General features: G+C 37.0%; 1 protein-coding gene across 3 annotated transcripts in view; it reads right to left on the reverse strand.

Moving 5' to 3' along the window:
• Nucleotides 1–1,063: 1,063 nt before the first annotated feature.
• The window catches only part of LOC110531315 (coiled-coil domain-containing protein 171), a 140,383-nt gene continuing 124,201 nt past the window's right edge, over nt 1,064–17,245 (reverse strand). For all 3 annotated transcript variants that reach the window (XM_036987118.1, XM_036987117.1, XM_036987116.1), the window contains one exon: nt 1,064–1,449. In XM_036987118.1, coding sequence (XP_036843013.1) covers nt 1,204–1,449 — 246 coding nt within the window. In that variant the 3' untranslated portion in view covers nt 1,064–1,203. The remainder of the gene's footprint in view (nt 1,450–17,245) is intronic.

Here is a 17,245-nt window from a genome sequence, read left to right on the forward strand (position 1 = left end):
AAGACACACACACACACACACACGAACACACACACACACACGAACACACACACACACACAGCTCTGGACATAAGAGACATCACATGACCCAAACTGAAACAACAGTAGTCATTATCCAGGTAAAAAAGGTTTACTGATTTATGTAACAAAAACAGATATTTTTTCTTTTCTTTAGCTAAAATAAATGTCTACTTCTTCATAGTCTTAATGACAGGTTCAAAACGCTTCATTAAGGACAGATATACACTATAGAAGGAATCTGTGGCGTGGATATTGAAGGGTCGTTCTTCCCAAAGGGAACCCATGGGTCTCCGGTCAACAGGGAGCTGTTTCAGACACAGCACATATAACACTGTAACACAGCACAGATACACTGTAACACATAACAGATACACTGTAACACATAACAGATACACTGTAACACATAACAGATACACAACAGATACACTGTAACACATAACAGATACACTGTAACACATAACAGATACACTGTAACACATAACAGATACACAACAGATATACTGTAACACATAACAGATATACTGTAACACATAACAGATACACAACAGATACACTGTAACACATAACAGATATACTGTAACACATAACAGATACACTGTAACACATAACAGATACACTGTAACACATAACAGATACACTGTAACACATAACAGATACACTGTAACACATAACAGATACACTGTAACACATAACAGATACACTGTAACACATAACAGATACACTGTAACACATAACAGATACACTGTAACACATAACAGATACACTGTAACACATAACAGATACACTGTAACACATAACAGATACACAACAGATACACTGTAACACATAACAGATACACTGTAACACATAACAGATACACTGTAACACATAACAGATACACTGTAACACATAACAGATACACAACAGATACACTGTAACACATAACAGATACACTGTAACACATAACAGATATACTGTAACACATAACAGATACACAACAGATACACTGTAACACATAACAGATATACTGTAACACATAACAGATACACAACAGATACACTGTAACACATAACAGATACACTGTAACACATAACAGATATACTGTAACACATAACAGATACACTGTAACACACAACAGATACACTGTAACACATAACAGATACATAACAGATACACTGTAACACATAACAGTGATTCTGTGGTCTATCTTCTTGACGGAGCCTTGGGCGGTACAGAACGAGTCTTCTTGGGCACCTTCTTACTGCACTTAGCCTTTTTAGGGGGGTCTGACAAGGGGAGGGAGGGAGCGAGGGAGGGGGTAGGGTTGGGTTTGCCGGTTGCCTCCCTCAGCAGAACGTTGGTGCGTTCGGTAGGAGGGGCTTCAGGGTCAACGACGAGTTGACAGAGGTCGTCTGGGTGAGGGGTCATTGACGATTGAGAATCGCACACCTGAAGAAGAAGGGGTCAACGGGTTAAGGAACATGGAAACACACACACACTTTCCTTTCATCCAAGTTCCACAAACTACCAAACAAAAATGATGTCTTAGTCTGAGTCCTAAGCTCAGAATTACGAGACGATGTTGGCCTTTTGAGGGTCAGACACAGCCACTGACAGACGAGCCCCCCCCCCCAAAATAATTTACATGGGAAACGTGAAGGAGAGAGGGAATGATATAGAGAGACTGATCCGAGTTATTTTCAGCCTTTGAAATGAGCTCTTAGTAAAAAAAATATTTAAAAAAAAAAGTCAATTGAATCGGAGGTCGCGCTTTAAAGCAGCCTGTCATTTAAATGACGACCGTCCATATTCAGCTGTTTCCTGAGACCAGCGCCTTTACAGCATCTACAAAACCCTTGTTTGTTTTGGGGATTATAACGACCAGATTAACGGAAATGGGAAACTAGGGGTTAGAAGAAGTAAAGTCTCCCTATTGAAACTGTCACTGTGGTTCTTGGTCAAACGGACACATTGAACAGTTCGGAAGTTAAGTCTGGAAAAGTAGAGAGTCATTAACTAAGAGATTCATCTACAGCAACAAACAAACCAAAAAATGCACACAGACATCTGGGATCCAGCCTGATTTCCACTCTGTCGGACACTGCAGTCCCTGTGGTGTTAAATGAGCCAAACAGAGGTTCTTCAACACTGTCAATCATCGGAAAGGACTGACGAGAGACAGCAGATATATAGAGTCTCTAGTTGTAGGACAGCAGTGTTACTATATAGAGTCTCTAGTTGTAGGACAGCAGTGTTACTATATAGAGTCTCTAGTTGTAGGACAGCAGTGTTACTATATAGAGTCTCTAGTTGTAGGACAGTAGTGTTACTATATAGAGTCTCTAGTTGTAGGACAGCAGTGTTACTATATAGAGTCTCTAGTTGTAGGACAGTGTTACTATATAGAGTCTCTAGTTGTAGGACAGTGTTACTATATAGAGTCTCCAGTTGTAGGACAGTGTTACTATATAGAGTCTCTAGTTGTAGGACAGTAGTGTTACTATATAGAGTCTCTAGTTGTAGGACAGCAGTGTTACTATATAGAGTCTCTAGTTGTAGGACAGTGTTACTATATAGAGTCTCTAGTTGTAGGACAGTGTTACTATATAGAGTCTCTAGTTGTAGGACAGTGTTACTATATAGAGTCTCTAGTTGTAGGACAGTGTTACTATATAGAGTCTCTAGTTGTAGGACAGTGTTACTATATAGAGTCTCCAGTTGTAGGACAGTGTTACTATATAGAGTCTCTAGTTGTAGGACAGTGTTACTATATAGAGTCTCTAGTTGTAGGACAGTGTTACTATATAGAGTCTCTAGTTGTAGGACAGTGTTACTATATAGAGTCTAGTTGTAGGACAGTGTTACTATATAGAGTCTCTAGTTGTAGGACAGTGTTACTATATAGAGTCTCTAGTTGTAGGACAGTGTTACTATATAGAGTCTCTAGTTGTAGGACAGTGTTACTATATAGAGTCTCTAGTTGTAGGACAGTGTTACTATATAGAGTCTCTAGTTGTAGGACAGTGTTACTATATAGAGTCTCTAGTTGTAGGACAGTGTTACTATATAGAGTCTCTAGTTGTAGGACAGTGTTACTATATAGAGTCTCTAGTTGTAGGACAGTGTTACTATATAGAGTCTCTAGTTGTAGGACAGTAGTGTTACTATATAGAGTCTCTAGTTGTAGGACAGTGTTACTATATAGAGTCTCTAGTTGTAGGACAGTGTTACTATATAGAGTCTCTAGTTGTAGGACAGTGTTACTATATAGAGTCTATAGTTGTAGGACAGTGTTACTATATAGAGTCTCTAGTTGTAGGACAGTGTTACTATATAGAGTCTAGTTGTAGGACAGTAGTGTTACTATATAGAGTCTCTAGTTGTAGGACAGTGTTACTATATAGAGTCTAGTTGTAGGACAGTGTTACTATATAGAGTCTCTAGTTGTAGGACAGTGTTACTATATAGAGTCTCTAGTTGTAGGACAGTGTTACTATATATAGTCTCTAGTTGTAGGACAGTGTTACTATATAGAGTCTCTAGTTGTAGGACAGTGTTACTATATAGAGTCTCTAGTTGTAGGACAGTGTTACTATAGAGTCTCTAGTTGTAGGACAGTGTTACTATATAGAGTCTCTAGTTGTAGGACAGTGTTACTATATAGAGTCTCTAGTTGTAGGACAGTGTTACTATATAGAGTCTCTAGTTGTAGGACAGTGTTACTATATAGAGTCTAGTTGTAGGACAGTAGTGTTACTATATAGAGTCTCTAGTTGTAGGACAGTGTTACTATATAGAGTCTAGTTGTAGGACAGTGTTACTATATAGAGTCTCTAGTTGTAGGACAGTGTTACTATATAGAGTCTCTAGTTGTAGGACAGTGTTACTATATATAGTCTCTAGTTGTAGGACAGTGTTACTATATAGAGTCTCTAGTTGTAGGACAGTGTTACTATATAGAGTCTCTAGTTGTAGGACAGTGTTACTATATAGAGTCTCTAGTTGTAGGACAGTGTTACTATATAGAGTCTCTAGTTGTAGGACAGTGTTACTATATAGAGTCTCTAGTTGTAGGACAGTGTTACTATATAGAGTCTCTAGTTGTAGGACAGTGTTACTATATAGAGTCTCTAGTTGTAGGACAGTGTTACTATATAGAGTCTCTAGTTGTAGGACAGTGTTACTATATACAGTCTCTAGTTGTAGGACAGTGTTACTATATAGAGTCTCTAGTTGTAGGACAGCAGTGTTACTATATAGAGTCTCTCTAGTTGTAGGACAGTAGTGTTACTATATAGAGTCTCTAGTTGTAGGACAGTGTTACTATATAGAGTCTCTAGTTGTAGGACAGCAGTGTTACTATATAGAGTCTCTAGTTGTAGGACAGTGTTACTATATAGAGTCTCTAGTTGTAGGACAGTGTTACTATATAGAGTCTCTAGTTGTAGGACAGTGTTACTATATAGAGTCTCTAGTTGTAGGACAGTGTTACTATATAGAGTCTCTAGTTGTAGGACAGTAGTGTTACTATATAGAGTCTCTAGTTGTAGGACAGTGTTACTATATAGAGTCTCTAGTTGTAGGACAGTAGTGTTACTATATAGAGTCTAGTTGTAGGACAGTAGTGTTACTATATAGAGTCTAGTTGTAGGACAGTGTTACTATATAGAGTCTCTAGTTGTAGGACAGTAGTGTTACTATATAGAGTCTAGTTGTAGGACAGTGTTACTGTATAGAGTCTCTAGTTGTAGGACAGTGTTACTATATAGAGTCTCTAGTTGTAGGACAGTAGTGTTACTATATAGAGTCTCTAGTTGTAGGACAGTGTTACTATATAGAGTCTCTAGTTGTAGGACAGTGTTACTATATAGAGTCTCTAGTTGTAGGACAGTGTTAGTATATAGAGTCTCTAGTTGTAGGACAGCAGTGTTACTATATAGAGTCTCTAGTTGTAGGACAGTGTTACTATATAGAGTCTCTAGTTGTAGGACAGTGTTACTATATAGAGTCTCTAGTTGTAGGACAGTAGTGTTACTATATAGAGTCTCTAGTTGTAGGACAGTGTTACTATATAGAGTCTCTAGTTGTAGGACAGTGTTACTATAGAGTCTCTAGTTGTAGGACAGTGTTACTATATAGAGTCTCTAGTTGTAGGACAGTGTTACTATATAGAGTCTCTAGTTGTAGGACAGTGTTACTATATAGAGTCTCTAGTTGTAGGACAGTGTTACTATATAGAGTCTCTAGTTGTAGGACAGTGTTACTATATAGAGTCTAGTTGTAGGACAGTGTTACTATATAGAGTCTCTAGTTGTAGGACAGTGTTACTATATAGAGTCTCTAGTTGTAGGGCAGTGTTACTATATAGAGTCTCTAGTTGTAGAACAGTGTTACTATATAGAGTCTCTAGTTGTAGGGCAGTGTTAGTATATAGTCTCTAGTTGTAGGACAGTGTTACTATATAGAGTCTCTAGTTGTAGGACAGTAGTGTTACTATATAGAGTCTCTAGTTGTAGGACAGTGTTACTATATAGAGTCTCTAGTTGTAGGACAGTGTTACTATATAGAGTCTCTAGTTGTAGGACAGTGTTACTATATAGAGTCTAGTTGTAGGACAGTGTTACTATATAGAGTCTCTAGTTGTAGGACAGTGTTACTATATAGAGTCTCTAGTTGTAGGACAGTGTTACTATATAGAGTCTCTAGTTGTAGGATAGTGTTACTATATAGAGTCTCTAGTTGTAGGACAGTGTTACTATATAGAGTCTCTAGTTGTAGGACAGTGTTACTATATAGAGTCTCTAGTTGTAGGACAGTGTTACTATATAGAGTCTCTAGTTGTAGGACAGTGTTACTATATAGAGTCTCTAGTTGTAGGACAGTGTTACTATATAGAGTCTCTAGTTGTAGGACAGCAGTGTTACTATATAGAGTCTCTAGTTGTAGGACAGTGTTACTATATAGAGTCTCTAGTTGTAGGACAGCAGTGTTACTATATAGAGTCTCTAGTTGTAGGACAGCAGTGTTACTATATAGAGTCTCTAGTTGTAGGACAGTGTTACTATATAGAGTCTCTAGTTGTAGGACAGTGTTACTATATAGAGTCTCTAGTTGTAGGACAGTGTTACTATATAGAGTCTCTAGTTGTAGGGCAGTGTTACTATATAGAGTCTCTCTAGTTGTAGGACAGTGTTACTATATAGAGTCTCTAGTTGTAGGACAGTGTTACTATATAGAGTCTCTAGTTGTAGGGCAGTGTTACTATATAGAGTCTCTAGTTGTAGGACAGTGTTACTATATAGAGTCTCTAGTTGTAGGACAGTGTTACTATATAGAGTCTCTAGTTGTAGGGCAGTGTTACTATATAGAGTCTCTCTAGTTGTAGGACAGCAGTGTTACTATATAGAGTCTCTAGTTGTAGGACAGTGTTACTATATAGAGTCTCTAGTTGTAGGACAGTGTTACTATATAGAGTCTCTAGTTGTAGGACAGTGTTACTATATAGAGTCTCTAGTTGTAGGACAGTGTTACTATATAGAGTCTCTAGTTGTAGGACAGTAGTGTTACTATATAGAGTCTCTAGTTGTAGGACAGTGTTACTATATACAGTCTCTAGTTGTAGGACAGTGTTACTATATAGAGTCTCTAGTTGTAGGACAGTGTTACTATATAGAGTCTCTAGTTGTAGGACAGTGTTACTATATAGAGTCTCTAGTTGTAGGACAGTGTTACTATATAGAGTCTCTAGTTGTAGGACAGTGTTACTATATAGAGTCTCTAGTTGTAGGACAGTGTTACTATATAGAGTCTCTAGTTGTAGGACAGTGTTACTATATAGAGTCTCTAGTTGTAGGACAGTAGTGTTACTATATAGAGTCTCTAGTTGTAGGACAGTGTTACTATATAGAGTCTCTAGTTGTAGGACAGTGTTACTATATAGAGTCTCTAGTTGTAGGACAGTGTTACTATATAGAGTCTATAGTTGTAGGACAGTGTTACTATATAGAGTCTCTAGTTGTAGGACAGTGTTACTATATAGAGTCTAGTTGTAGGACAGTAGTGTTACTATATAGAGTCTCTAGTTGTAGGACAGTGTTACTATATAGAGTCTAGTTGTAGGACAGTGTTACTATATAGAGTCTCTAGTTGTAGGACAGTGTTACTATATAGAGTCTCTAGTTGTAGGACAGTGTTACTATATATAGTCTCTAGTTGTAGGACAGTGTTACTATATAGAGTCTCTAGTTGTAGGACAGTGTTACTATATAGAGTCTCTAGTTGTAGGACAGTGTTACTATAGAGTCTCTAGTTGTAGGACAGTGTTACTATATAGAGTCTCTAGTTGTAGGACAGTGTTACTATATAGAGTCTCTAGTTGTAGGACAGTGTTACTATATAGAGTCTCTAGTTGTAGGACAGTGTTACTATATAGAGTCTAGTTGTAGGACAGTAGTGTTACTATATAGAGTCTCTAGTTGTAGGACAGTGTTACTATATAGAGTCTAGTTGTAGGACAGTGTTACTATATAGAGTCTCTAGTTGTAGGACAGTGTTACTATATAGAGTCTCTAGTTGTAGGACAGTGTTACTATATATAGTCTCTAGTTGTAGGACAGTGTTACTATATAGAGTCTCTAGTTGTAGGACAGTGTTACTATATAGAGTCTCTAGTTGTAGGACAGTGTTACTATATAGAGTCTCTAGTTGTAGGACAGTGTTACTATATAGAGTCTCTAGTTGTAGGACAGTGTTACTATATAGAGTCTCTAGTTGTAGGACAGTGTTACTATATAGAGTCTCTAGTTGTAGGACAGTGTTACTATATAGAGTCTCTAGTTGTAGGACAGTGTTACTATATACAGTCTCTAGTTGTAGGACAGTGTTACTATATAGAGTCTCTAGTTGTAGGACAGCAGTGTTACTATATAGAGTCTCTCTAGTTGTAGGACAGTAGTGTTACTATATAGAGTCTCTAGTTGTAGGACAGTGTTACTATATAGAGTCTCTAGTTGTAGGACAGCAGTGTTACTATATAGAGTCTCTAGTTGTAGGACAGTGTTACTATATAGAGTCTCTAGTTGTAGGACAGTGTTACTATATAGAGTCTCTAGTTGTAGGACAGTGTTACTATATAGAGTCTCTAGTTGTAGGACAGTGTTACTATATAGAGTCTCTAGTTGTAGGACAGTAGTGTTACTATATAGAGTCTCTAGTTGTAGGACAGTGTTACTATATAGAGTCTCTAGTTGTAGGACAGTAGTGTTACTATATAGAGTCTAGTTGTAGGACAGTGTTACTATATAGAGTCTAGTTGTAGGACAGTGTTACTATATAGAGTCTCTAGTTGTAGGACAGTAGTGTTACTATATAGAGTCTAGTTGTAGGACAGTGTTACTGTATAGAGTCTCTAGTTGTAGGACAGTGTTACTATATAGAGTCTCTAGTTGTAGGACAGTAGTGTTACTATATAGAGTCTCTAGTTGTAGGACAGTGTTACTATATAGAGTCTCTAGTTGTAGGACAGTGTTACTATATAGAGTCTCTAGTTGTAGGACAGTGTTAGTATATAGAGTCTCTAGTTGTAGGACAGCAGTGTTACTATATAGAGTCTCTAGTTGTAGGACAGTGTTACTATATAGAGTCTCTAGTTGTAGGACAGTGTTACTATATAGAGTCTCTAGTTGTAGGACAGTAGTGTTACTATATAGAGTCTCTAGTTGTAGGACAGTGTTACTATATAGAGTCTCTAGTTGTAGGACAGTGTTACTATAGAGTCTCTAGTTGTAGGACAGTGTTACTATATAGAGTCTCTAGTTGTAGGACAGTGTTACTATATAGTCTCTAGTTGTAGGACAGTGTTACTATATAGAGTCTCTAGTTGTAGGACAGTGTTACTATATAGAGTCTCTAGTTGTAGGACAGTGTTACTATATAGAGTCTAGTTGTAGGACAGTGTTACTATATAGAGTCTCTAGTTGTAGGACAGTGTTACTATATAGAGTCTCTAGTTGTAGGGCAGTGTTACTATATAGAGTCTCTAGTTGTAGAACAGTGTTACTATATAGAGTCTCTAGTTGTAGGGCAGTGTTAGTATATAGTCTCTAGTTGTAGGACAGTGTTACTATATAGAGTCTCTAGTTGTAGGACAGTAGTGTTACTATATAGAGTCTCTAGTTGTAGGACAGTGTTACTATATAGAGTCTCTAGTTGTAGGACAGTGTTACTATATAGAGTCTCTAGTTGTAGGACAGTGTTACTATATAGAGTCTAGTTGTAGGACAGTGTTACTATATAGAGTCTCTAGTTGTAGGACAGTGTTACTATATAGAGTCTCTAGTTGTAGGACAGTGTTACTATATAGAGTCTCTAGTTGTAGGATAGTGTTACTATATAGAGTCTCTAGTTGTAGGACAGTGTTACTATATAGAGTCTCTAGTTGTAGGACAGTGTTACTATATAGAGTCTCTAGTTGTAGGACAGTGTTACTATATAGAGTCTCTAGTTGTAGGACAGTGTTACTATATAGAGTCTCTAGTTGTAGGACAGTGTTACTATATAGAGTCTCTAGTTGTAGGACAGCAGTGTTACTATATAGAGTCTCTAGTTGTAGGACAGTGTTACTATATAGAGTCTCTAGTTGTAGGACAGCAGTGTTACTATATAGAGTCTCTAGTTGTAGGACAGCAGTGTTACTATATAGAGTCTCTAGTTGTAGGACAGTGTTACTATATAGAGTCTCTAGTTGTAGGACAGTGTTACTATATAGAGTCTCTAGTTGTAGGACAGTGTTACTATATAGAGTCTCTAGTTGTAGGGCAGTGTTACTATATAGAGTCTCTCTAGTTGTAGGACAGTGTTACTATATAGAGTCTCTAGTTGTAGGACAGTGTTACTATATAGAGTCTCTAGTTGTAGGGCAGTGTTACTATATAGAGTCTCTAGTTGTAGGACAGTGTTACTATATAGAGTCTCTAGTTGTAGGACAGTGTTACTATATAGAGTCTCTAGTTGTAGGGCAGTGTTACTATATAGAGTCTCTCTAGTTGTAGGACAGCAGTGTTACTATATAGAGTCTCTAGTTGTAGGACAGTGTTACTATATAGAGTCTCTAGTTGTAGGACAGTGTTACTATATAGAGTCTCTAGTTGTAGGACAGTGTTACTATATAGAGTCTCTAGTTGTAGGACAGTGTTACTATATAGAGTCTCTAGTTGTAGGACAGTAGTGTTACTATATAGAGTCTCTAGTTGTAGGACAGTGTTACTATATACAGTCTCTAGTTGTAGGACAGTGTTACTATATAGAGTCTCTAGTTGTAGGACAGTGTTACTATATAGAGTCTCTAGTTGTAGGACAGTGTTACTATATAGAGTCTCTAGTTGTAGGACAGTGTTACTATATAGAGTCTCTAGTTGTAGGACAGTGTTACTATATAGAGTCTCTAGTTGTAGGACAGTGTTACTATATAGAGTCTCTAGTTGTAGGACAGTGTTACTATATAGAGTCTCTAGTTGTAGGACAGTAGTGTTACTATATAGAGTCTCTAGTTGTAGGACAGTGTTACTATATAGAGTCTCTAGTTGTAGGACAGTGTTACTATATAGAGTCTCTAGTTGTAGGACAGTGTTACTATATAGAGTCTAGTTGTAGGACAGTAGTGTTACTATATAGAGTCTCTAGTTGTAGGACAGTGTTACTATATAGAGTCTAGTTGTAGGACAGTGTTACTATATAGAGTCTCTAGTTGTAGGACAGTGTTACTATATAGAGTCTCTAGTTGTAGGACAGTGTTACTATATATAGTCTCTAGTTGTAGGACAGTGTTACTATATAGAGTCTCTAGTTGTAGGACAGTGTTACTATATAGAGTCTCTAGTTGTAGGACAGTGTTACTATAGAGTCTCTAGTTGTAGGACAGTGTTACTATATAGAGTCTCTAGTTGTAGGACAGTGTTACTATATAGAGTCTCTAGTTGTAGGACAGTGTTACTATATAGAGTCTCTAGTTGTAGGACAGTGTTACTATATAGAGTCTAGTTGTAGGACAGTAGTGTTACTATATAGAGTCTCTAGTTGTAGGACAGTGTTACTATATAGAGTCTAGTTGTAGGACAGTGTTACTATATAGAGTCTCTAGTTGTAGGACAGTGTTACTATATAGAGTCTCTAGTTGTAGGACAGTGTTACTATATATAGTCTCTAGTTGTAGGACAGTGTTACTATATAGAGTCTCTAGTTGTAGGACAGTGTTACTATATAGAGTCTCTAGTTGTAGGACAGTGTTACTATATAGAGTCTCTAGTTGTAGGACAGTGTTACTATATAGAGTCTCTAGTTGTAGGACAGTGTTACTATATAGAGTCTCTAGTTGTAGGACAGTGTTACTATATAGAGTCTCTAGTTGTAGGACAGTGTTACTATATAGAGTCTCTAGTTGTAGGACAGTGTTACTATATAGAGTCTCTAGTTGTAGGACAGTGTTACTATATACAGTCTCTAGTTGTAGGACAGTGTTACTATATAGAGTCTCTAGTTGTAGGACAGCAGTGTTACTATATAGAGTCTCTCTAGTTGTAGGACAGTAGTGTTACTATATAGAGTCTCTAGTTGTAGGACAGTGTTACTATATAGAGTCTCTAGTTGTAGGACAGCAGTGTTACTATATAGAGTCTCTAGTTGTAGGACAGTGTTACTATATAGAGTCTCTAGTTGTAGGACAGTGTTACTATATAGAGTCTCTAGTTGTAGGACAGTGTTACTATATAGAGTCTCTAGTTGTAGGACAGTGTTACTATATAGAGTCTCTAGTTGTAGGACAGTAGTGTTACTATATAGAGTCTCTAGTTGTAGGACAGTGTTACTATATAGAGTCTCTAGTTGTAGGACAGTAGTGTTACTATATAGAGTCTAGTTGTAGGACAGTGTTACTATATAGAGTCTAGTTGTAGGACAGTGTTACTATATAGAGTCTCTAGTTGTAGGACAGTAGTGTTACTATATAGAGTCTAGTTGTAGGACAGTGTTACTGTATAGAGTCTCTAGTTGTAGGACAGTGTTACTATATAGAGTCTCTAGTTGTAGGACAGTAGTGTTACTATATAGAGTCTCTAGTTGTAGGACAGTGTTACTATATAGAGTCTCTAGTTGTAGGACAGTGTTACTATATAGAGTCTCTAGTTGTAGGACAGTGTTAGTATATAGAGTCTCTAGTTGTAGGACAGCAGTGTTACTATATAGAGTCTCTAGTTGTAGGACAGTGTTACTATATAGAGTCTCTAGTTGTAGGACAGTGTTACTATATAGAGTCTCTAGTTGTAGGACAGTGTTACTATATAGAGTCTCTAGTTGTAGGACAGTGTTACTATATAGAGTCTCTAGTTGTAGGACAGTAGTGTTACTATATAGAGTCTCTAGTTGTAGGACAGTGTTACTATATAGAGTCTCTAGTTGTAGGACAGTGTTACTATAGAGTCTCTAGTTGTAGGACAGTGTTACTATATAGAGTCTCTAGTTGTAGGACAGTGTTACTATATAGAGTCTCTAGTTGTAGGACAGTGTTACTATATAGAGTCTCTAGTTGTAGGACAGTGTTACTATATAGAGTCTCTAGTTGTAGGACAGTGTTACTATATAGAGTCTAGTTGTAGGACAGTGTTACTATATAGAGTCTCTAGTTGTAGGACAGTGTTACTATATAGAGTCTCTAGTTGTAGGGCAGTGTTACTATATAGAGTCTCTAGTTGTAGAACAGTGTTACTATATAGAGTCTCTAGTTGTAGGGCAGTGTTAGTATATAGTCTCTAGTTGTAGGACAGTGTTACTATATAGAGTCTCTAGTTGTAGGACAGTAGTGTTACTATATAGAGTCTCTAGTTGTAGGACAGTGTTACTATATAGAGTCTCTAGTTGTAGGACAGTGTTACTATATAGAGTCTCTAGTTGTAGGACAGTGTTACTATATAGAGTCTAGTTGTAGGACAGTGTTACTATATAGAGTCTCTAGTTGTAGGACAGTGTTACTATATAGAGTCTCTAGTTGTAGGACAGTGTTACTATATAGAGTCTCTAGTTGTAGGATAGTGTTACTATATAGAGTCTCTAGTTGTAGGACAGTGTTACTATATAGAGTCTCTAGTTGTAGGACAGTGTTACTATATAGAGTCTCTAGTTGTAGGACAGTGTTACTATATAGAGTCTCTAGTTGTAGGACAGTGTTACTATATAGAGTCTCTAGTTGTAGGACAGTGTTACTATATAGAGTCTCTAGTTGTAGGACAGCAGTGTTACTATATAGAGTCTCTAGTTGTAGGACAGTGTTACTATATAGAGTCTCTAGTTGTAGGACAGCAGTGTTACTATATAGAGTCTCTAGTTGTAGGACAGCAGTGTTACTATATAGAGTCTCTAGTTGTAGGACAGTGTTACTATATAGAGTCTCTAGTTGTAGGACAGTGTTACTATATAGAGTCTCTAGTTGTAGGACAGTGTTACTATATAGAGTCTCTAGTTGTAGGGCAGTGTTACTATATAGAGTCTCTCTAGTTGTAGGACAGTGTTACTATATAGAGTCTCTAGTTGTAGGACAGTGTTACTATATAGAGTCTCTAGTTGTAGGGCAGTGTTACTATATAGAGTCTCTAGTTGTAGGACAGTGTTACTATATAGAGTCTCTAGTTGTAGGACAGTGTTACTATATAGAGTCTCTAGTTGTAGGGCAGTGTTACTATATAGAGTCTCTCTAGTTGTAGGACAGCAGTGTTACTATATAGAGTCTCTAGTTGTAGGACAGTGTTACTATATAGAGTCTCTAGTTGTAGGACAGTGTTACTATATAGAGTCTCTAGTTGTAGGACAGTGTTACTATATAGAGTCTCTAGTTGTAGGACAGTGTTACTATATAGAGTCTCTAGTTGTAGGACAGTAGTGTTACTATATAGAGTCTCTAGTTGTAGGACAGTGTTACTATATACAGTCTCTAGTTGTAGGACAGTGTTACTATATAGAGTCTCTAGTTGTAGGACAGTGTTACTATATAGAGTCTCTAGTTGTAGGACAGTGTTACTATATAGAGTCTCTAGTTGTAGGACAGTGTTACTATATAGAGTCTCTAGTTGTAGGACAGTGTTACTATATAGAGTCTCTAGTTGTAGGACAGTGTTACTATATAGAGTCTCTAGTTGTAGGACAGTGTTACTATATAGAGTCTCTAGTTGTAGGACAGTAGTGTTACTATATAGAGTCTCTAGTTGTAGGACAGTGTTACTATATAGAGTCTCTAGTTGTAGGACAGTGTTACTATATAGAGTCTCTAGTTGTAGGACAGTGTTACTATATAGAGTCTAGTTGTAGGACAGTAGTGTTACTATATAGAGTCTCTAGTTGTAGGACAGTGTTACTATATAGAGTCTAGTTGTAGGACAGTGTTACTATATAGAGTCTCTAGTTGTAGGACAGTGTTACTATATAGAGTCTCTAGTTGTAGGACAGTGTTACTATATATAGTCTCTAGTTGTAGGACAGTGTTACTATATAGAGTCTCTAGTTGTAGGACAGTGTTACTATATAGAGTCTCTAGTTGTAGGACAGTGTTACTATAGAGTCTCTAGTTGTAGGACAGTGTTACTATATAGAGTCTCTAGTTGTAGGACAGTGTTACTATATAGAGTCTCTAGTTGTAGGACAGTGTTACTATATAGAGTCTCTAGTTGTAGGACAGTGTTACTATATAGAGTCTAGTTGTAGGACAGTAGTGTTACTATATAGAGTCTCTAGTTGTAGGACAGTGTTACTATATAGAGTCTAGTTGTAGGACAGTGTTACTATATAGAGTCTCTAGTTGTAGGACAGTGTTACTATATAGAGTCTCTAGTTGTAGGACAGTGTTACTATATATAGTCTCTAGTTGTAGGACAGTGTTACTATATAGAGTCTCTAGTTGTAGGACAGTGTTACTATATAGAGTCTCTAGTTGTAGGACAGTGTTACTATATAGAGTCTCTAGTTGTAGGACAGTGTTACTATATAGAGTCTCTAGTTGTAGGACAGTGTTACTATATAGAGTCTCTAGTTGTAGGACAGTGTTACTATATAGAGTCTCTAGTTGTAGGACAGTGTTACTATATAGAGTCTCTAGTTGTAGGACAGTGTTACTATATAGAGTCTCTAGTTGTAGGACAGTGTTACTATATACAGTCTCTAGTTGTAGGACAGTGTTACTATATAGAGTCTCTAGTTGTAGGACAGCAGTGTTACTATATAGAGTCTCTCTAGTTGTAGGACAGTAGTGTTACTATATAGAGTCTCTAGTTGTAGGACAGTGTTACTATATAGAGTCTCTAGTTGTAGGACAGCAGTGTTACTATATAGAGTCTCTAGTTGTAGGACAGTGTTACTATATAGAGTCTCTAGTTGTAGGACAGTGTTACTATATAGAGTCTCTAGTTGTAGGACAGTGTTACTATATAGAGTCTCTAGTTGTAGGACAGTGTTACTATATAGAGTCTCTAGTTGTAGGACAGTAGTGTTACTATATAGAGTCTCTAGTTGTAGGACAGTGTTACTATATAGAGTCTCTAGTTGTAGGACAGTAGTGTTACTATATAGAGTCTAGTTGTAGGAAAGTGTTACTATATAGAGTCTAGTTGTAGGACAGTGTTACTATATAGAGTCTCTAGTTGTAGGACAGTAGTGTTACTATATAGAGTCTAGTTGTAGGACAGTGTTACTGTATAGAGTCTCTAGTTGTAGGACAGTGTTACTATATAGAGTCTCTAGTTGTAGGACAGTAGTGTTACTATATAGAGTCTCTAGTTGTAGGACAGTGTTACTATATAGAGTCTCTAGTTGTAGGACAGTGTTACTATATAGAGTCTCTAGTTGTAGGACAGTGTTACTATATAGAGTCTCTAGTTGTAGGATAGTGTTACTATATAGAGTCTCTAGTTGTAGGACAGTGTTACTATATAGAGTCTCTAGTTGTAGGACAGTGTTACTATATAGAGTCTCTAGTTGTAGGACAGTGTTACTATATAGAGTCTCTAGTTGTAGGACAGTGTTACTATATAGAGTCTCTAGTTGTAGGACAGTGTTACTATATAGAGTCTCTAGTTGTAGGACAGCAGTGTTACTATATAGAGTCTCTAGTTGTAGGACAGTGTTACTATATAGAGTCTCTAGTTGTAGGACAGCAGTGTTACTATATAGAGTCTCTAGTTGTAGGACAGCAGTGTTACTATATAGAGTCTCTAGTTGTAGGACAGTGTTACTATATAGAGTCTCTAGTTGTAGGACAGTGTTACTATATAGAGTCTCTAGTTGTAGGACAGTGTTACTATATAGAGTCTCTAGTTGTAGGGCAGTGTTACTATATAGAGTATCTCTAGTTGTAGGACAGTGTTACTATATAGAGTCTCTAGTTGTAGGACAGTGTTACTATATAGAGTCTCTAGTTGTAGGGCAGTGTTACTATATAGAGTCTCTAGTTGTAGGACAGTGTTACTATATAGAGTCTCTAGTTGTAGGACAGTGTTACTATATAGAGTCTCTAGTTGTAGGGCAGTGTTACTATATAGAGTCTCTCTAGTTGTAGGACAGCAGTGTTACTATATAGAGTCTCTAGTTGTAGGACAGTGTTACTATATAGAGTCTCTAGTTGTAGGACAGTGTTACTATATAGAGTCTCTAGTTGTAGGACAGTGTTACTATATAGAGTCTCTAGTTGTAGGACAGTGTTACTATATAGAGTCTCTAGTTGTAGGACAGTAGTGTTACTATATAGAGTCTCTAGTTGTAGGACAGTGTTACTATATACAGTCTCTAGTTGTAGGACAGTGTTACTATATAGAGTCTCTAGTTGTAGGACAGTGTTACTATATAGAGTCTCTAGTTGTAGGACAGTGTTACTATATAGAGTCTCTAGTTGTAGGACAGTGTTACTATATAGAGTCTCTAGTTGTAGGACAGTGTTACTATATAGAGTCTCTAGTTGTAGGACAGTGTTACTATATAGAGTCTCTAGTTGTAGGACAGTGTTACTATATAGAGTCTCTAGTTGTAGGACAGTAGTGTTACTATATAGAGTCTCTAGTTGTAGGACAGTGTTACTATATAGAGTCTCTAGTTGTAGGACAGTGTTACTATATAGAGTCTCTAGTTGTAGGACAGTGTTACTATATAGAGTCTAGTTGTAGGACAGTAGTGTTACTATATAGAGTCTCTAGTTGTAGGACAGTGTTACTATATAGAG

This window comes from Oncorhynchus mykiss, chromosome 9 (assembly GCF_013265735.2).
Source record: "Oncorhynchus mykiss isolate Arlee chromosome 9, USDA_OmykA_1.1, whole genome shotgun sequence".
Classification (NCBI taxonomy): Eukaryota; Metazoa; Chordata; class Actinopteri; order Salmoniformes; family Salmonidae; genus Oncorhynchus; species Oncorhynchus mykiss.